Below are 17,950 nucleotides of genomic sequence, written 5' to 3'. Positions count from 1 at the left end.
CAAAAGTGTCTGGAGCGGACAGTATTGCATGGCGGACACACTTGCATCTGACACCGGCCGCAAGTTGGAGGCATGTATGCTTTCACGTCATTAGCCTTTTCGAGGTGAATGGTGGCCGCTTTGAGTTCACTGTTTGGTCTTAGTGTATGATATGAGACAAATTAACCCAAGTCAAATGGTGATATAGCAATGTGTCCACCATATCTCAAAATGGCTTAATTAACATTGCCGACGAGTATAGCCCGAAGAGACACTATTAAATTAAAATGTTGACCTCCATATTCATAAAAAGTGCTATCCATGAAAAAAAAGAGCAAATTCCCCAAGATCGTAACGTTTGATTTTATCTTCTCCCAATAAGTGTTTGTCTTCAAGCTGCGTGTCCAGTGCAGGAGGTCGCACAATGAGGTCCACGTATGTTAAGGTGTCGAGGTCAATCAGGTCCACGTATGTTAAGGTGTCGAGGTCAATGAGGACCAAGTCGTATGCTCATTAAATTTTACATCAAATTTCACAACATGGGGAAAGTGAGAAAACCTCGCAAAAAATGTCCTTAAATGATGACGTGATGAGCCAGGGAAGTTGATTTATGTTTTGTCACGACTACATGCATAGGATTCTGATTAAAATAACAGCATGTATTCGTTTCCTATTATCACATTGTTGAGCGGTCGGATTTGCGTTTGCGGTATCTTTCCTTGCCTCCCATCTCTATAGGAGCCCGGTTCAAATCCCGACGGGGCTAAATGCGGATTGGATTTTTAGTCCCTATGGTGGCGTGGGTTTTCCTCCCACATCTAAAGTGACTACCTTTTCGTGTCTTCTCTTTGTGAAGTGGTTCTTGTGGCTTTGTGTAGCAATTACCATCGGTATAGCGTTGCTCTTATAATTATGGTTGAACGCAAATCCATTTAAGTGGGTGATGGTTGGTTTTGTGGAAATCTTGGACCCCAAAATATATATAATATACAGGCATTTGATACCACACTTAAACAACATTATAAGTGACTCACGTTTTCTGCATATGGTTTTATTTATTACGAGGGAAATAATTAATAAAGTCCGAAAACTGTCTGCCCCTCGAACCACTCTCTGCCGCGCTAGCCGTAAGGTGCGTCGTGTTTCCCCCATGCCGTCTGACTGCGATGTGTGCCTCAAACGACAGTGTGACGACAGAGGTATGGGCCCCAGCTCGGAAATTTCATTTGCGGCCGAACAAACTCAATCCAAATTCACGTGGTCTATACCTTAACATTGACTGGCAAAACCCGCTAAATGCGATTAGTTTTGAAATCAAAACAATAGAACTGCATCTGGGGAGTAAATGCCATAATTTCATTTCTTCAGAAACCACTGCTTCTTTGGTCAGACTTTGTCTTTGTTTTGACACAAATTCACCAGTCCCTGGATGGCCCGTCAATATGATATACGGTTTAGGTTTAAGCCAGGCCAATGCAGGCAGACAACGTATCCGCTGCTCCACTTGAAGATTACAAGAAGGGGGAATTCAGGTCAATGCTAATTAAAATATCACTTTATTTTCTACATAATGACGCGACATCCCCCTTCTACTTCAACCTGCGTCAATGAACTTTGCCGCCGGAAGGTGGTGTGAATTAAGCAGATGACGTCATGGGGGTCTAGCTTGAGCAAGAAAACAAAAAGAAAATGTCTGAAGTTTGAGCTTCCACATTATACAATCCAGACACCCTTGGGCCAGCAGTGAGTTCGGAGAATGAATCTGCAGAAAATAAAGCACCAAGAAACTTTATATGAGGCAACCACACGGATACCGCGCCAAAATACTGATTTCCATTCCTTGCTCTAATGCCAAGCCTGGATGATCTTCCCTCCCCCTGTTGGACTATTGTGTCTGACATCGGAGGTCTACTTGTACCTCCATGGTTTGACTGTCGTCTCAAATTTTAGCCAATTCCAGTGATGTATCGTATTGCCCATAAAACAAACTGACCCAAGGTTGGGAGTTAAACAACAAAAGTTTCTTCTTGCTGTGAACTTCTTCATGTACTGGGGCCCAATTTTATAGAGCTAACTGCTTTTCAGCACACACACAAATGCTAAGCACAACAAAATTATGCTTACCAGGAGTGCCACCTATGATAGACATGGCGCATTATAAGTTTCCTATATTATTATTATCAAAATTACCATGTGACATGTACCATTATACAATTGTTGCACGCTGTGACGGGTTCCATGGCGTTTTGTACACTCGAGGGGGGGGGGGGGGGAATGGCACCCGAGGCGAGGGTGCCATTTTCCCCCTCGAGTGTACAAAACGCCATGGAACCCGTCACAGCGTGCAACAACTGTATACTGGTATCCTGCTTATTTCTGCTATAATATTAAGCAGAGCATTGTTCAACAATTTATTTATGTTTGTTTTGAGCTTAAGCAGCTTTCTGAAATTTTGCCCGTGTGCCTTCAGTACATCGGTTGGCCGTGGCTCTCCACAGATGTCCGTCAGCAACTCTTGCTTCTTTACGTGGAATATACATCATTAATTTCTGGTACCCTGGCACCCTGTTCAATCATTACTGAACCTGAAACCAGACTGAGCTTTGAACGGGTGAGACGGAGTGTATTGATGGAGCTGCTCTGTGGTTTATCAACGTTCGAAACCTGGAACATTATCTGCATACGCCTTGATTAAGAAGATTATAATGATTCAATAAGAGTGGATGAACTCTGGGTGTGGCATCGCAGTGGATGGCCGTCAATCAACAGCTACGGTCGAAGTCTCAACATTTGGACGTCACACTTCGAGGCTCGTGAATTACGCCAGAGATCTGCCGGGAGCCCACGGCACGTACCATAATCACCTTTGACCTCGCATCATTTCACATGACCTTCATGGTTCCGAAGATTTGCCGTTAAAACCGACATAAAAAGGAAGAAATAGGAAGTTGTGATTCTTAAGAGAAATACTTGGCATAGGCCAAGTTGTGACGATAAATATATATCCAGCTAAGGTTGATGAGCCGCCTTAATACAAAACTTGAATGGCGACAACCTTAACATAACAATGACTGCAAAATGTCCTCATTTCGGGAAATTTAACGAGTGGGGAAGATACAGGGCCACTATGGCTGCTGTCAATTTCTTTCTGTTTTAACATTCGATATCTTTTTCCCTGGGTTTTACTGTAGAGAGGAAGTGCCTACGTGTCAGTACAGGCGCCCGCCCTCAGGTGATATCACCACATCCTCTCCGTACAAACCATTGGCTTCACGGAGCACTAATGCGGAGATTACCATTCCTCCCGCGATGTCGGAATCGCCACACCTTCGTATAAATACTATGCTTTTAGAATAAATGGCCTGGTCAGGTTGGATTCCCAAAATCCGTCGTCCTGCCCTAGCCGGTGTGGCAGGAGATGTTGTCCGATGAGGACACACTGTACTGATATGCGGCTTGTTTGATAGTTGGCTTATGCTTGAGAACGGGACTTGAATCAAGTCTAAAGTTCCCAGGGACGGACGCGACGGATGCTGAAACTCAAGCGACTTGTGCGAGTTTATGATAATAAATACCGGTAGAAGATGGCAGCGCCCTGTGTGCTACTTGGATGTCATTGATTGCATCATATATTTATAAAGTAAGTGAACACTGAAAGATTTCTCTATTTAAGTGGGTTTTTGTTATAGCTGAAGAGTTTGTGTCGAAACGCATTGGGACTTCGGAGGACATCAAGCGGCTAAAAAGGTAAAGTAAAACTCATTTTCAGACCTAACTAAATTACTAGCTATTAATTATTACTAGCTACTCTGTGTATTTAATTTAGGTTGGACGTCCGCGGAATTTTCCACGCCCGCCGACCACCGGCAATACATACCTCATCACGCGTCCGTTGGTTAGATATTATCTTAGTTTTCTCAGGGTATTTAATCATAAACATAGTCATTCTGCTTCATCATACGGATGTCAAGACATGTCAACGGTTGACTCTGACTTGAGTCTGTGGCTGATTTTGGCTGCTTTTAACAGAAAAGCATGTCAACGGTTGACATTGACTCTGACTTGAGTCTGTGGCTGATTTTGGCTGCTTTTAACAGAAAAACATGTCAACGGTTGACATTGACTCTGACTTGAGTCTGTGGCTGATTTTGGCTGCTTTTTTAGCAGAAAAACAGAACAGGATCTGTTAGCTACAGTACTACAGTATAGTAGTACAGTGTATGGTGTAGTTGCGATGTAGACCCACCCAGTATCTCACTAAACTGTGAGTGTGACTGTAGCTGTCACTGTCTTACGTACTACACTAGTAGTAGTAGTAGGGCCTACTACTACTCCTTTTTTCGAAATTTGTCATTATCAGTCATACTCGTAGGCCCTATGATGAGACGACCGTTAAAGGAACACGTTGCCTTGGATCGGACGAGTTGGTCTATAAAAAGCGTTTTAAACTGTTTGTTATGAAATGTATATGGTTAGAAAGATGTTTTAAAAGTAGAATATAATGATCCACACAAGTATCTCTCAAAATTGCACGGTTTTCTTTTTACGTCGCGAACTATCACGGTCGGCCATTTATGGGGGTCAAAATTTTGACTCCCATAAATGGCCGACCGTGTTTTTGGACGAGGTAAAAAGAAAACCATGCAATTTCGAGGCATATTTGTGTAGATCATTGTATTCTACTTTTACATCATCTTTCTAACCATATGCATTTTTAATAAACGGTCAAAAAACGCTTTTCAAAGACCAACTCGACCGATCCAAGGCAACGTGTTCCTTTAATAAAAGATTTCGAAAAAAAGAAGTACAGCGCCACAGTTACTGGTTCTAGAACAGTATACAAATATTGACTTGAACTGAGCTTCGAGTGCTACTGCTAGTCAAGCAACTAAGCAGCCTATTTTACTCCTCCATTCCACCTGGCCATTGCCTTGGTCAAGTTGGTGCCCTAGAAATGCTCTAGGGAACATAAATGCTCCATGGTGCCCTTTACTAAACCAAAGAGAAATAGCCTTGTTGTTGCCCTTGCCCTTTCTTCAAACACAAAGCATACAACAGGCCTGGTCAGGGCACATGGCGTTGGCCGTGTTGCGTCTAGTACTTATCGAGCGAAGTGCAATAATATCTGGAAGCAATAAATACCCTGGCCTTCCATCATTCTTGGTTATTGTGCATGCTGGGTGTACTTGGGATCAGCTCATACACATTTTGACTGAAAGCTATATAGACCCCTTGCATGTGACGTCACATATACTCAAAAAGGGCCCTCACTGGGGTCAAAGGAGGCAATCATAGGACGATAGCTGTTCTTTGCGCGCAAAAACATGCGCGTGACCTCAGTGTCCCTGTAGCATTTCGCGTTGCAAGGGGTCTTTTGAACATGCTAGATATGGTCACAAAGCCTTATTTATTCACTTGATTCTTTGCACTTACAGTGATCACCAGTTTGAGATGATGAATACATAGTACATGAATGTTCTGCCTTACAACACTAGCTACCTGGTCGAGTCGCAGTAGAGCTGGCTGCATCAGTCTGCCCAAGCTGTTGATGAAATCATCCAAGATGCAGGGATTTAACCAAAGCCAGTCGGCAATGGTCTTTCAAAATCTCCATGAACCTCAGGGAAGCTCCTCAAGGAATCAGTCTTCGCAGCCAGGCATCAATCCTCCAGGCGTCTTTGGACGAGGTGTGACAAGTCGGGAGAACATTAATACAAACACCATGAAAGACGCAAGACCATGTTCATATCAGCAGTCAAAGTGGCCACCCAGCTACTTTCCTCATCCCCCAGCTACCTCGTTTCATTCTAGAAGCCACCGTCCAAGGTCTCCTTATGAGCAGCCGCAGTCCAGGCAGAGCTTGCATAGCAGCTCAACAGACCGGAGGAAGCAGATAGACACAGGAATATCTGCATCAACCTCAAGCTCTAACCGAGCATCATCATCCCACAGTGATCAAAGAGGTGTTGAGGGTGGAAGTAGTGCGTCGGATAACCAAGGAGAAGAAGACCATTCAGGTATAAGATATCCAATCAATCCCTGTGACTTGTCTTAGTTAAAGGGAGCTTATAATTATTGTTGTTGGAACCAAAATTGTTTTGTTAAAACTATACAATAAAAATTACCTGTGAACATTTCATTTCAAAAGATGGTGATTTTTTTGACTTATATATCGCTGAAAATCCAGAGTGGTTTTGTCCGCGTAGAAAGAGTAATCTGTAATTTGAACACACAATCTAAGAAACATTTCTGACAAAAATCTCTCTCAGATTCAAGTTTTGGGGGATAAAAATCGATACTGTTTTCCATAACCACATTTAGGCCTATTCTAAGTGAAATTATTCTCAAAATACCTGATTGTGTCTGTAGATATCTTCTAACCAAACAAGTTTTTATTGCAAATTATTTTAAGAGTGATTACCAAATGTATACCTTCCCTTTAACGAAGACCTTAGAATTTTTCGTCTTGGCATATTGAAGATTGCTTTTAAAAATGTAGAGCGCTATGTTGAAGTAGTGTGATGTTCAGCAAAAAATTGTGCAATTATAAGCCTTGAATCACAGTTTCAAAAGCATACTTTAACATAAAAATGAGACAGTCATTAACAGTAATCGTAAGCTCCAATTTGTTTTGATTTCCACCATCTCACCCATACTTCCTCAACCTAACTGCAGAAAAAGCTCCAAGGCCTGATTTGTCAAAATTTTGTCGGAAATGGACGACCACATCCTTTGGTCGTCAACGGAGAGAGCGTGGGGAGACAACGGACTTTGAGGTGACCATTCTCAGCTACAACGTGCTAGCCCAGTGCCTCATTGAGAGCAACATGTCACTCTACCAGCATTGCCATAGTGACTTTCTCCGCTGGAGATTTCGGAAGAAAAACCTATTAAGAGAAATCAAAGAAGCTGATGCTGATGTAAATTTTAATTTTGTGCAAGCTGATTTTTCTTGAAGTTTTTACTTGCATGTTATTAGTTGGTAAACACTTGTCGACAGGGTGGGCTCTATTTTATTGAGGTGCTTTAAAGCAGAAAATATTGCTTTACAAATTCACTGCAAAGCAGTGCTAAGCAAAATATTTGTTTTGGTATAGGAGAGAAACATGCGATTAGCAAAAAGTGTGTTTCTTTACTGATGTAGAACATTTAAAAGCATGTTTGCACAATTACATTGGATTCACATTGTTGTGACACTCATCTGCGTAGTATGTATACTAGAAACCGCTGACAAGCAAGACGGGCCTTCTTTGCTTACAATTAGCAGGATTTATGACAAATAAATTCTGCTATTAATTGCCGCTCCGTAGGCAGACAACATCTCCTTTATGAAATTGTGCCCTGTGCTGTCATTGAATCTCACATCAGATCTGTTCAATGTTTCATAGCCAACACTAAAGAGATCTACACATGGTTGTACCCACATGTTTTCTATTTTTTTATAGTTTGTTCCTATTTATCCACACCATGCAAAACTTCAAACAATACTTATTTGTTTCTTTTGTTCTTGTAGATACTTTGCCTCCAGGAGATCCAGGCCTGCCATTTATATGATTTCTTCGTACCTCAGTTGGAGAAATTAGGTAAGCAATAGACCGTATTGAATATGACGTCATCGTATCTGCACTACAACATGGCGTCTGAGTGCGTGTGTGTGTGCGTGCATGTGCCGTAAAAATTTAACCGGGAATGCTGCGTGCTTCATTGATGTACTCGTTTGGAAGCGCAAACGGTTTGCCCCACAAGATGGCGACTTTCATAGCAACAAAGAGGTTAGGCAATACGGTCTATTCCTATGATCAATACAGCAGTACAGTTTGGCATCTTCCAGTCAGAGGTCATTCAATATTCATTAGGTCGCAAAGATCATTCAATTTCACAAAAGCCAACAACAAAAGGATGGTCAACTATTCAGTTTCATCAATTGTAAAATAGGTAGAAATTCAATTGAAGAATGGTCAAAGTGTATTCTTAAATGCCTGTACAAATGAAAACGAATGACTGAAACGAACCCAAATAAAAACAACGAAATCATGTGTGCACATAAAATGGAGTGGAATAGTACAAAGCTAACAAAAAATCTCTATGTTTGAATAATTTAGGGAAGAATGCTTTATTTGAATTTGTGTTAAGGAAGCGGAAATAAGGAAAGTAGTGTGCAAAATGTGCAAAATTAGTAACAGCGCCCTCTTGTGGTTTTTTGGGAGCATGACGTTCACTATTAATCTATTTGCATTGTGACTTACTTGACTATGTAGAGTGTCTTTAAACTGATTGTTATTTACTTGACAGCATAGCATATTAGATCATCCACGTTCAAGTTGCCACCAGAAAGTGAGAATGAGCCTCATTTTCTAGACAGGATAGAATTTCTGGCCCACAATCTAATAGACCATCTTTCCAAACTTTCTCATCTTCCAGAGGAGCAAACAATCTCAAGCCGCTTACCGTATATTAGCCCTAAGGGTTAAAATCCAACATAATACCGTCTCAGCCCTCGCCGGTTCCCATTTATAACGCATGGTTGAAGAGAAGCAATTTATGGTTTTAAGTGCCTTGCTCAAGAACATTTTTCATGTGAGGGAATTGATCCTACGCTTGGATGATTCAGTCGGATGCTCTAGACCGCTCGGCCACAACATGACACAAAATTATTTAACATGTTATCTTGAGCTGTCACCAAGTTCTTCTTTTTTAAATCAGCACGTTAGTTGTCTGTAAAAATTGCCATGTGTGCACACAATGTTGTCTACAAATAGTACACATTCAAGCAAGAGTAGTAGTTGAAGGTTGGGTCTAGACTGGTTTGTGTCATGGTAATGCTTATTTATAGGCAGAAATCAAGTAAGATGCAATCAAAGTCACATTTGAAAGTTTCAGCTGACAGTTTCTACTTTCTGAGAAAACAGCAACAAAACTGTCATGGTATTTTCAAAATAACATGGAATCCATCCACATACTCTAGCAAGGTGACAGAGGGGACCAACCGCATCTCTGGCCTCGCAAATCATGGACGGAAATTCATCACATTACTCTAAAGATAGTGAGTGCAATATGTTGATGATAAGGCATGCATGATATAGGCCTTAGTCTCTAGAACTCAGTTAGAAAAATGGCGTACAACTGCAGCACTGGAACATGGTTTGCATATATTAAAGAAGAGTGGTGGTAACACTTGCAGACTGACTAATGACCGCTCGAACCGACTCATTTTTTCATTTACCCTCCCATCAATTTGCAGATTGTGGGACACTTTTCCACCCTTATGACGTTTCTCTGCCTTATTAAGGATTATTGCTTAAATCACACAGTGTATTAGATGTTTAATTTGGTTGCTTGCTGGTCGTGAACGAATGTTTGTTTGGTTTCCTTTTCCTATATTGCTGTTTCTAACTTCATTGAGCTTTTTAGTCAGGTTGGGGCAGAGCATGCTTCTGAGTAACAGTAATTCAGTTTACTTTTGTTACCCCTGACCCGCGTGATTTGTCCTGGTTTTTATCCCTTCTTGTTGTTCCCCTCCTGCTCTGTCCTCCTGCATGCCCAGTCGCCGCCCTCAGTCATTTTTTTTTTTTTTTTTTTTTTCTAACTGTTATTTGTTCTTTCTTGTGCTATTGTAACATTGCTTTGTTTTGTTCTGGTCGAATAAATAATAATAATAATAATTCCATGCATTAAATGAAGTAGTTGCTACGAAAAATATTATGTTTTTCATGTAATTAGTAAGGCTTTTCTTTGTTTTATTTGTCTAACAGACTAACACCGCTATTTATATTTTTGTCTACATTGCATTATACACAAATCTTGATTCAGAAGGCTTATTTGTAGTTCTTGTTTAGCATTAAGTCGTTTCTTCTTTTTTTTTCTTTTCTTTTATTTACGTTGATTTTGTTTTTTGTCTTTGTTTAGTTGTCACTGGCTAATACAGATTTAATTGTTCTGTATTTTATTCCAGTATGTTTACTGTTAAAATTGTTATTTTGTTATTCATGTCCTTGACCTAAAGTGGTTGTTTGATAAATGTGCTGTTTTCAGTTAAATCCATTTTACTTATTTGTAGAATTAGGCCAATTTGTACAGTTTGTAAAACTAAACATCAGTTTGTAAACATTTAGTGTTTACTGTGAATTTCATATGTCCAATTCTTTTTGAAGGGTACTTTAGTATATTATTTTGAACATTTCAAATTGAAATCGTGCTACTCATGTTTTGTTTGCCTGTTTTTCCAGGCTATACGGGTATTTATCAGAAGCGCACAGGAGACAAGAAGGACGGGTGTGCCATCTTCTACAAAGTAGACAAGCTGGTCCAGGACAGAACGAGAAGGGTAAGCTTCTACATGCCAAACATTCAGTTGATGGATCGGGACAATGTTGCACTCATAGCACTGCTCCGCCCAAAGGCGTGGCCAGAGGATGGACCCAAGCTCTGTGTGGCCACAACCCACCTTCTATACAACCCTAGACGCGGTGACATCAAGTTGGCTCAGCTGGGTATGCTGCTAGCCGAGATTGACAGTATGGCCGCAATCACCTCCCCACCGCCGACCCACCATCAGAAACCGTCCTACTACCCGGTCATACTCTGTGGTGACTTCAACAGCACTCCACATTATCCACTCTTTAACTTCATCAAGTACAGAGAGCTGAATTATGTAGGTCTGCCACGGACCAAGGTTTCAGGTCAAGAAACAGGTCGAAGGATAGGGGACTCACTATACTGGCCTCTATGGCCCTATGAAGTTGGAGTGACAGATACTTGCCAGTTCAGAAGTGTCATCAGAGAACGTCTTAGACATGATCAACGTAAAAAAATGAAGTATGGTAAAAAGTCAGGTGAGTGTACTTTATTTTTAACTGTTTTAAAACTTTCTGAGTTGAAATTGTTCAAATTTATGTGTAGGAAATGAAATTAAGTCTTTATAAATCATGCAATATTATAATATTTACATCTTAAAAAATATTGTTACCAATAATTACAATAGTGTGAGTATTTATGTAGAAACTCTAAACATATTTGCTGAAATCACAAGGAGGTGATCCAAGTAAAATAATTCCTCTCACTTTCATAGAGAGGAGTTGGGACCCCCTCCCCCTTCCAATCCCTGAATGTTCCTTGCTATAACAATGATTTGTAATGCTTGAAAAACAAGCAAAACATAGGAATGAAGTGATAGATTTGTCTCTTGATAATAATACCGTGCCGTGTACACTTCATTTCTTATGGCTCTGTAATATAGCTGATTGATAAACTTTCTTTGCTGTAAAAGTGTGTAAGGAAAATTACATATAGTCGCGTCGGAGCAAAAAAGTTGTATCAAGCTTTTGCAGGAATGTCTTAAGCCACATAAAAATGCTCTGTGCAAAAATTTGGTGTTTCATACTTGTTTTGTGTGTACATCCAGACAAATTTTTATGATACTTTGACAATTTCAAACTCTCAACTAATGTAAGTGCTACTTTAAAGGCAGTGGACATTGTAATTGTCAAAGACTAGCCTTCACAGTTGGTGTATCTCAACATATGCGTAAAATAACAAACCTGTGAAAATTTGAGCTCAATCGGTCATCAAAGTTGCGAGATAATAATGAAAGAAGAAAACACCCTTGTCACACGAAGTTGTGTGCGTTTAGATGGTTGATTTCGAGACCTCAAGTTACTTGAGGTCTCGAAATCAAATTCGTGGAAAACTACTTCTTTCTCCAAAACTATGGCACTTCAGAGGGAACTGTTTCTCACAATGTTTTATACCACCAACCTCTCCCCATTACTTGTCACCAAGAAAGGTTTTATGCTAATAATTATTTTGAGTAATTACCAATAGTGTCCATCGCCTTTAAGAGAAGCAACGTTTTTGCATTTACACGGTGATACAAAGCTTTGCTAAGTGCGACAACATTTTCAAAATAATCCTTCTATTATTCCACTGAGGTCTATGCCACTGATTAAAATTGTTGTCAATGCTTTTTAAAATAACATGAGCACCTATTTGTAATTCAGGTTCAGGAGACACACCAGTGTTATCGGAGAACTGGGAGAATGAATTTGCAGAGAGTATACGTCACTCCTTTCCGTTAGAATCCGTTCACTCCCACAAGGAGGGCTTTCTGGAGGTTACCACCAACCATTCCAGCACCAACTGTGCCGTGGACTACATCTTCTACTCTAAGTCTGGAAATGATGACGAGGCGACATCTTCAAGACGTCGTCCGTCGAACAGGCTTGGGGGGCTGAAGCTCCTTGGCTACAGGTCTCTGCTGACTGACGAGGAGGCAAATGAGATGGGAGGACTGCCCAACCATGTGTGGTCCTCGGATCATTTCATGTTGCTGGCTAAATTCTTGCTTACTTCTGGGAAGTAAGAGGAACACAACTCATCTGGGCCCAATTTCATAAAGCTGACAAATTTCTTTGCTAAGCAATTATTGAGTGGGGCACCAGTCAGAACAATGTAAACTTAATTTTATTTTGGCTGGTAACCTGTTTCTATTAGGCAATACTTTTCTTTGCTTAGCAAGATTTTGTGCATACAGGCTTTATGAAATTGGTAGATTGGTAGGCACATAACAGGTGGTTTGTTTGCCTAAGCAGATTCATTAGCTGGATTTTGAAGGATTTTGGTGGTTGTAAATAGGTTAAATGTTTATTTGAAGAACTGGTTTAAGTAAAAGTTCACGTGTATTATAGATTTATGAAAACTCCGGAGTCAAATCCCCCCCGAGGAATTTGCCTGTAGATTTTTTTTGTCACAGAAATCAGGAAAGTACCGACTATACAGGAAACATCATTTTTAGGGTAAAAAACAAATTATAAAAGTACTTGCAAGGCTCCGGTTTGAGGCAAGAAATGAACCAGGGTTTACTGGAAGAAGGCAGGGAACAACCCAATATGCCAATCTGGATGCCCAAAATATATAAAACTGCCAGAAAATTTACACAATACCTCTCTTTTTATTCAGAAAGATTTGCTGAAGGTTATTTACTTCTACTTTCATCTTCAAGTTGTTCTTCGTAAGCTCTAGTTCTTTGTTGACACTCTTGAGTCTTTTTTTGTGAATCTTTTATCTCGAAAAGCTTCATCAGATTTGGCTCAAAGTTGGTCTCACGTTTTGTTATAATTGAAAGTTGAGGGGAAAAAAAGAAACAAATGTCACCCCGATAATTAAAGGTATTAAATAGGATTGATAAGAATTTTAAAAAATCATTGTTTCATTTTAGTCTGAAAGCTCACTGATGATGAAGCTCATACTAGGAAACAATTTTCTGTATAATGTTTCCCTCTAAAATTAAGTCCTGTAAAACAACAAATCTTGAAAGCTATTAAATGTTACAGTTGATTTTCGATAGTTGCAACCAAAATCAAGGACATTTTGTTTACATGCTGATTGTGCAATGCATGGTTTTTCAATAGTTTTTCCTGACTTACACGGCGGATTAAGCCCCAATTTTCACAGGTTGTTACTTCATGTGGTTGATTACACAAAACATGAAGCCTATCCGATCTGCAACTAGTTTGTCAGCTCGGTCAGCTCGACCAGTTCGGTGTAATAACTTTCAAGCGTGTGAGTAACATTTGGTAATTGTCAAAGGCCAGTATTCGCACTTGATGTGAACCAACATGCTAATGAAATAAGCATGTTACAGATTAAGATGAATATTTTATCAGAGTCACATGGGGGAAACTTGAATGACTTCACGAGAGTAAGACTGCAAAGTTTCAGAAACTACCATAGTTTTTTAATGCACAAATTTACAAAACAATGAAACAAAAATGGCGTTCACCTGTTTTGTGAGACTCTTAGAAACTATTGTTAAACAACAAAATAACTTATTTAGTATTGGAGAAATGACTAGGCCTACCTCTTATTTGTATGACACTTTTCAATTATTTATTAAACGGTTACTGGTTTTTAAGAACAATGTTTACCTGTTTTTTTATATTTCCTTAAAACGAACAAAGAAATTTAGACGTGTTGAAAATTTACTTTAGAAGGTTAATTTGTTACGTGTTCAATGTTTCTGATGTTCAAGATGAATTTTATTTGTATTGTTGGCGCTTCCTTTTTATGAAGCACCGTGACCAAATGGTATTATAAACATGATCACTGAAAATTAGTCTTGTTTAGCGACGCTGCTTTTTGTATAAGTCACCGATGGAGGGCGCAACATCGACTGGCTCGGAGGGACTATACAAGTCTACGAATCTGAGCCAGATGTTTTTTTCTGCCCTTTTCGAAACCGCGGATTCGAATTCAGGCTCCGTCCTCTCGTCATGCAATCATTTTCCCAGTAGGTAGAGACTTTATGAAACTGGGAGCAATGATACAAGTCTCTAACTTCACTTTAAAATTGTGTAAAATACCACTGTTTTTGATTACCCTCCCAAAGCGATATTTGTCAACATCCACTGACGTCACGATTCGATACGGTCTGTACACTGTACAGGAAATGTTGACATGTATTTTGTTCCTGAATTGTTGTGATGTTCAATCAAAATGGCACTGGATTTGACCTTTCGACTGACGCTCTTTGGTGTAAACATATGTGTTGTAGATATTTCAAATAAAATTATATGAATTTACATAATTTTATTGCGGGTTTAAAGATGTGTGACTTTCCTTAGAGCCCATGTTGGGAGTTGAGTACATTTGTCTGACCGTTGAGCCTCTCTTGGGTAAGTTGGAGATCATTGTTTGATAGTGTACATTTTCCAACAGAAATATTAATTAGACCAAGACCAGTTGATAACTGTGTTCCTTGTCCCAGTTCTAGTTCAAATCTATCGTACGAAATGCCATAGCAGCTGACAGCAGTTAATGATCTACTTCACCCTGTAAATAACTGCCCGGGGGCAATGCGTAGTCAAAACATTAACATTGTAAACAAGTCTGAACATGACCTCATCCCTCATCCAGAAAACATGAAAACACCACAAAAATGTAAACGTCGCTACTGTATGTTTAGTGGAATATTAAGTGTTTGATTTCGATGGTAACGATTTTATCATAATTGACTTGGCTTTTTTTCTCCGCAATGTGCGTCAAAGAAGAATGAAATTATTAGGAAAGATAGTCTAAAATAAATAATCATCAACCTATACCAGAGTTTGTTCTTGTTCCAAGTTTCATAGAAGGCAGTACTTAAAACACATTGTTAACATTATACTGCCAAAGACACTATACATGACATTACTTGTGATAGGTTTAAAGACCAGCTTAAAGGCAGTGGGCACTATTGGTAATTACTCAAAATAACTATTAGATTCAAAACTGTCTTGGTGACGAGTAATGGGGAAAGGTTGATGGCATTAAACATTGTGAAAGACGGCTCCCTCTAAAGTGCCGAGAAATAAGCGTTTTCGAGAAATAATAAGCAATTTTCCACGAATTTGATTTCGAGACCCCAGATTTAGAACTTGAGGTCTCGAAATCAACCATCCAACCGCACACAACTTTGTGTGACAAGGGTGTTTTTTCTTTCATTATAATCTCGCAAGTTCGATGACCGATTGAGCTCAAATTTTCACAGGTTTGTTATTTTATGCATATGTTGAGATACACCAACTGTGAAGGCTAGTCTTTGACAATTACCAATAGTGTCCACTGTCTTTAAATGTTTTTGATTGGTATGGAAATTTAGTTCACATGAGACTATAAATAGATTTGACCTGTAAACAAAAACAATCATCCACCATTACGTCAAAGTATTTTTAATTTTACGCACGCCGTCAACGGCAGAAGTGTAGATAGTCTTGAGTAGAAACCTTGAGGTCGAGTCTAATTTTATTATCGATGATACAAACAAATTTAGACATGTTAAGTTATCAAAATAAATAAATAAACACTTTATAAACAAGTTAAAATAACATTCCCGTTAAAATGTTTTGCTCAAGTAGCTGTTTCAGCCTTCAAATATCGGAGTTTTTTTATTTATTTAAACCAACTCAGTGATATCGTACACTCTAAAAACTAAAGAGTTGAATCCAACACTTGCATGAGTTCGGTGAGTGACTACACTTTGAAAGTGTTGAATCCAGCATTTTATATGTTAAATCCAGCATTTTAAAGTATTCAGTCAACAATTTAAGTGCCAGTTGAACGTTTAAAAAGCTGATCCAACTATTCCAAAGAATATTTTTGAGAAATGTTGAAATAACACTTATATTGTTGAATTAACCCTTCTTGAGTTGGATCAAAAATTTAAAATGCTAGATTTAACAAACAAAATGCTGGATCCAACATTGTCCGAGTGTAGTCACTCACCGAACACATGCAAGTGTTGGATTCAACTCGTCAGTTTTTAGAGTGTATACTGGAGTTCTCTGGGGGTAATGCTCGTCTCCTACAAAACAGTATTTCCTTTTAAAAAATGATCACCGCCGAATTTAATGTCATTTCCAATGCTTGGTAACATGTTATGTTTTTAAAATCTAGAGAATCTAATTGACTTTTCCCCCTTTAACACAGTGTCGTACTTTCCCTTTAAGTCCCGATCTGTGAACCATAACAAAGATTTATACTGCCCCATCGTCGGCCTCCTCTGTCCAGATATTCTGCTTAAACACACCGTAAGCACGGCAATTATCACCTAATGAAATAAAGTCTCACATCGCTGGCTGTGTGTTAGTTACTCCGAACCGTTTACCCTCAGGCTGTGTGACTGACGATACACAACATGGCCCCCTCGACAGAGAATTTAGGAGCATCAGAAAACACTGATGTAAGATTTTTAAAGTCATCTGTGACTAAAGAACAGACGGTAATTTGCCGCGAATCTAAATGGAATTATACATAGTTGGCCATGACTCAAGTTATGATGAATTTGTATACTCTGGAACAAGACATTAACTGATTGTCATTATATTATTAGCATTTAATACATCACAGTGCGTCATACGAAGTGTTTTTATATGATAGTGGCCTGTCATTGATGGTTAACTTTCAGGATAATATCATAATTGTAAAATCACAATGACTACTGACTATAGGAACCTTTTTGATAATTTGGGTTTAAACGAAGAAATCTGAACTTGATCGGGATTTGAACCAGCGAACTCCGGTTTGAACGTGCCGGCACTTTGCAAGCGGAGCTATTTATTATTTATTCATATGTTGACAATCTCTCTATTTGTTGGAATATTAATAGTTACAAATTAGCTATATAGTTGAGTCCCACAAGCAGTCCCTAATTCAACATATCGGTTGTCTGTAATCATCAAAAGGAAACATTTAGATTTCCCGTCCGAAACAAAGGAAAGTCGTTTGCAGACTACGGGTCTTCTCGAATACGATCTATTCCAACTTTGTATCACTGAGTTTCTTGCATAACATGTTTCTTCAGTGCATGCTGTGCGTAATATAAATCAGCTAAATACTCATGGACCCCTCAGGTCGTGCAATAGTTGTTCGAGCAAGTTGAGTGCAATCTTATCATCGCCACTTTTGTTTTGGTTTCAGAGAAACAATGTCAGAAACAAGGGAGCCGTTGATCTCTTAACGTCATTATGAAGGTACTCACACGGGTACGCCCAAACGCCGTGGGTACGGTATCCTTTCCACGGACGGGGAGGGGGTCCCGACGGGGGAAGTCAGTTGCTCTTCGTATATTGTTTTTATTCAATGATGGTGCCATTAAAACACCAAGCAAGTTGTACTATTTTACCGACCCACTGACGTCAATGGTCATTGAACTAGAAGGCTATGGTATTTCCATTTTTCTCCCATAACATAATTAATTTAGAAAAAGGGGCTAAAGCTTGTGATTATACAAACTTACATTTTTCTTGACGATTTCCAACCTTCTTTTTGACAATTTTATTTCTTACACATGTGTTACATAAATGTATGTCCTGAAAGTTTATTGCAAAGGATATACTGTTTAACATTATAGCGACCAAAACAGTGCCAGACCTTATTTGGGCATACATTTTGACTACACATTCTGACGTCACAGGCCAAATCTCAAGACAGTTTAGGT

The 17,950-nt window shown here is 39.3% G+C and overlaps 1 protein-coding gene across 3 annotated transcripts; it reads left to right on the top strand.

The window, feature by feature from the left end:
• Positions 1–3,556: 3,556 nt before the first annotated feature.
• LOC139954297 (protein angel homolog 2-like) lies at positions 3,557–15,709 on the top strand. 3 transcript variants are annotated; one of them, XM_071954042.1, is made up of 6 exons: positions 3,557–3,619; positions 5,415–5,996; positions 6,655–6,899; positions 7,493–7,562; positions 10,206–10,811; positions 11,976–15,709. In XM_071954042.1, exons 2-6 carry the CDS (start codon positions 5,453–5,455, stop codon positions 12,335–12,337), a joined length of 1,827 nt encoding a protein of 608 aa, XP_071810143.1. In that variant the 5' UTR covers positions 3,557–3,619; positions 5,415–5,452; the 3' UTR covers positions 12,338–15,709. The 3 variants fall into 3 exon arrangements, with proteins under 3 accessions (XP_071810143.1, XP_071810152.1, XP_071810136.1); XM_071954051.1 differs by having other exon boundaries at positions 3,560–3,726; positions 6,661–6,899; XM_071954035.1 differs by having other exon boundaries at positions 3,560–3,726; positions 11,976–15,708.
• Positions 15,710–17,950: the final 2,241 nt, after the last annotated feature.

The sequence above is a fragment of the Asterias amurensis genome, chromosome 1 (assembly GCF_032118995.1).
Source record: "Asterias amurensis chromosome 1, ASM3211899v1".
Taxonomy (NCBI): Eukaryota; Metazoa; Echinodermata; class Asteroidea; order Forcipulatida; family Asteriidae; genus Asterias; species Asterias amurensis.
Note: the sequence above shows the minus strand (reverse complement) of the source record. Positions and strands in the feature narration are given on the sequence as shown.

Bases quoted from the DNA above. Each gene is read 5' to 3' on its own strand.
- LOC139954297 (XM_071954042.1), top strand. From the start codon at position 5,453: ATGTTCTGCCTTACAACACTAGCTACCTGGTCGAGTCGCAGTAGAGCT. The intron at 5,997-6,654 runs GTATAAGATATC...ACCTAACTGCAG, and splicing joins AGGAGAAGAAGACCATTCAG to AAAAAGCTCCAAGGCCTGAT. The intron at 6,900-7,492 runs GTAAATTTTAAT...TTGTTCTTGTAG, and splicing joins TCAAAGAAGCTGATGCTGAT to ATACTTTGCCTCCAGGAGAT.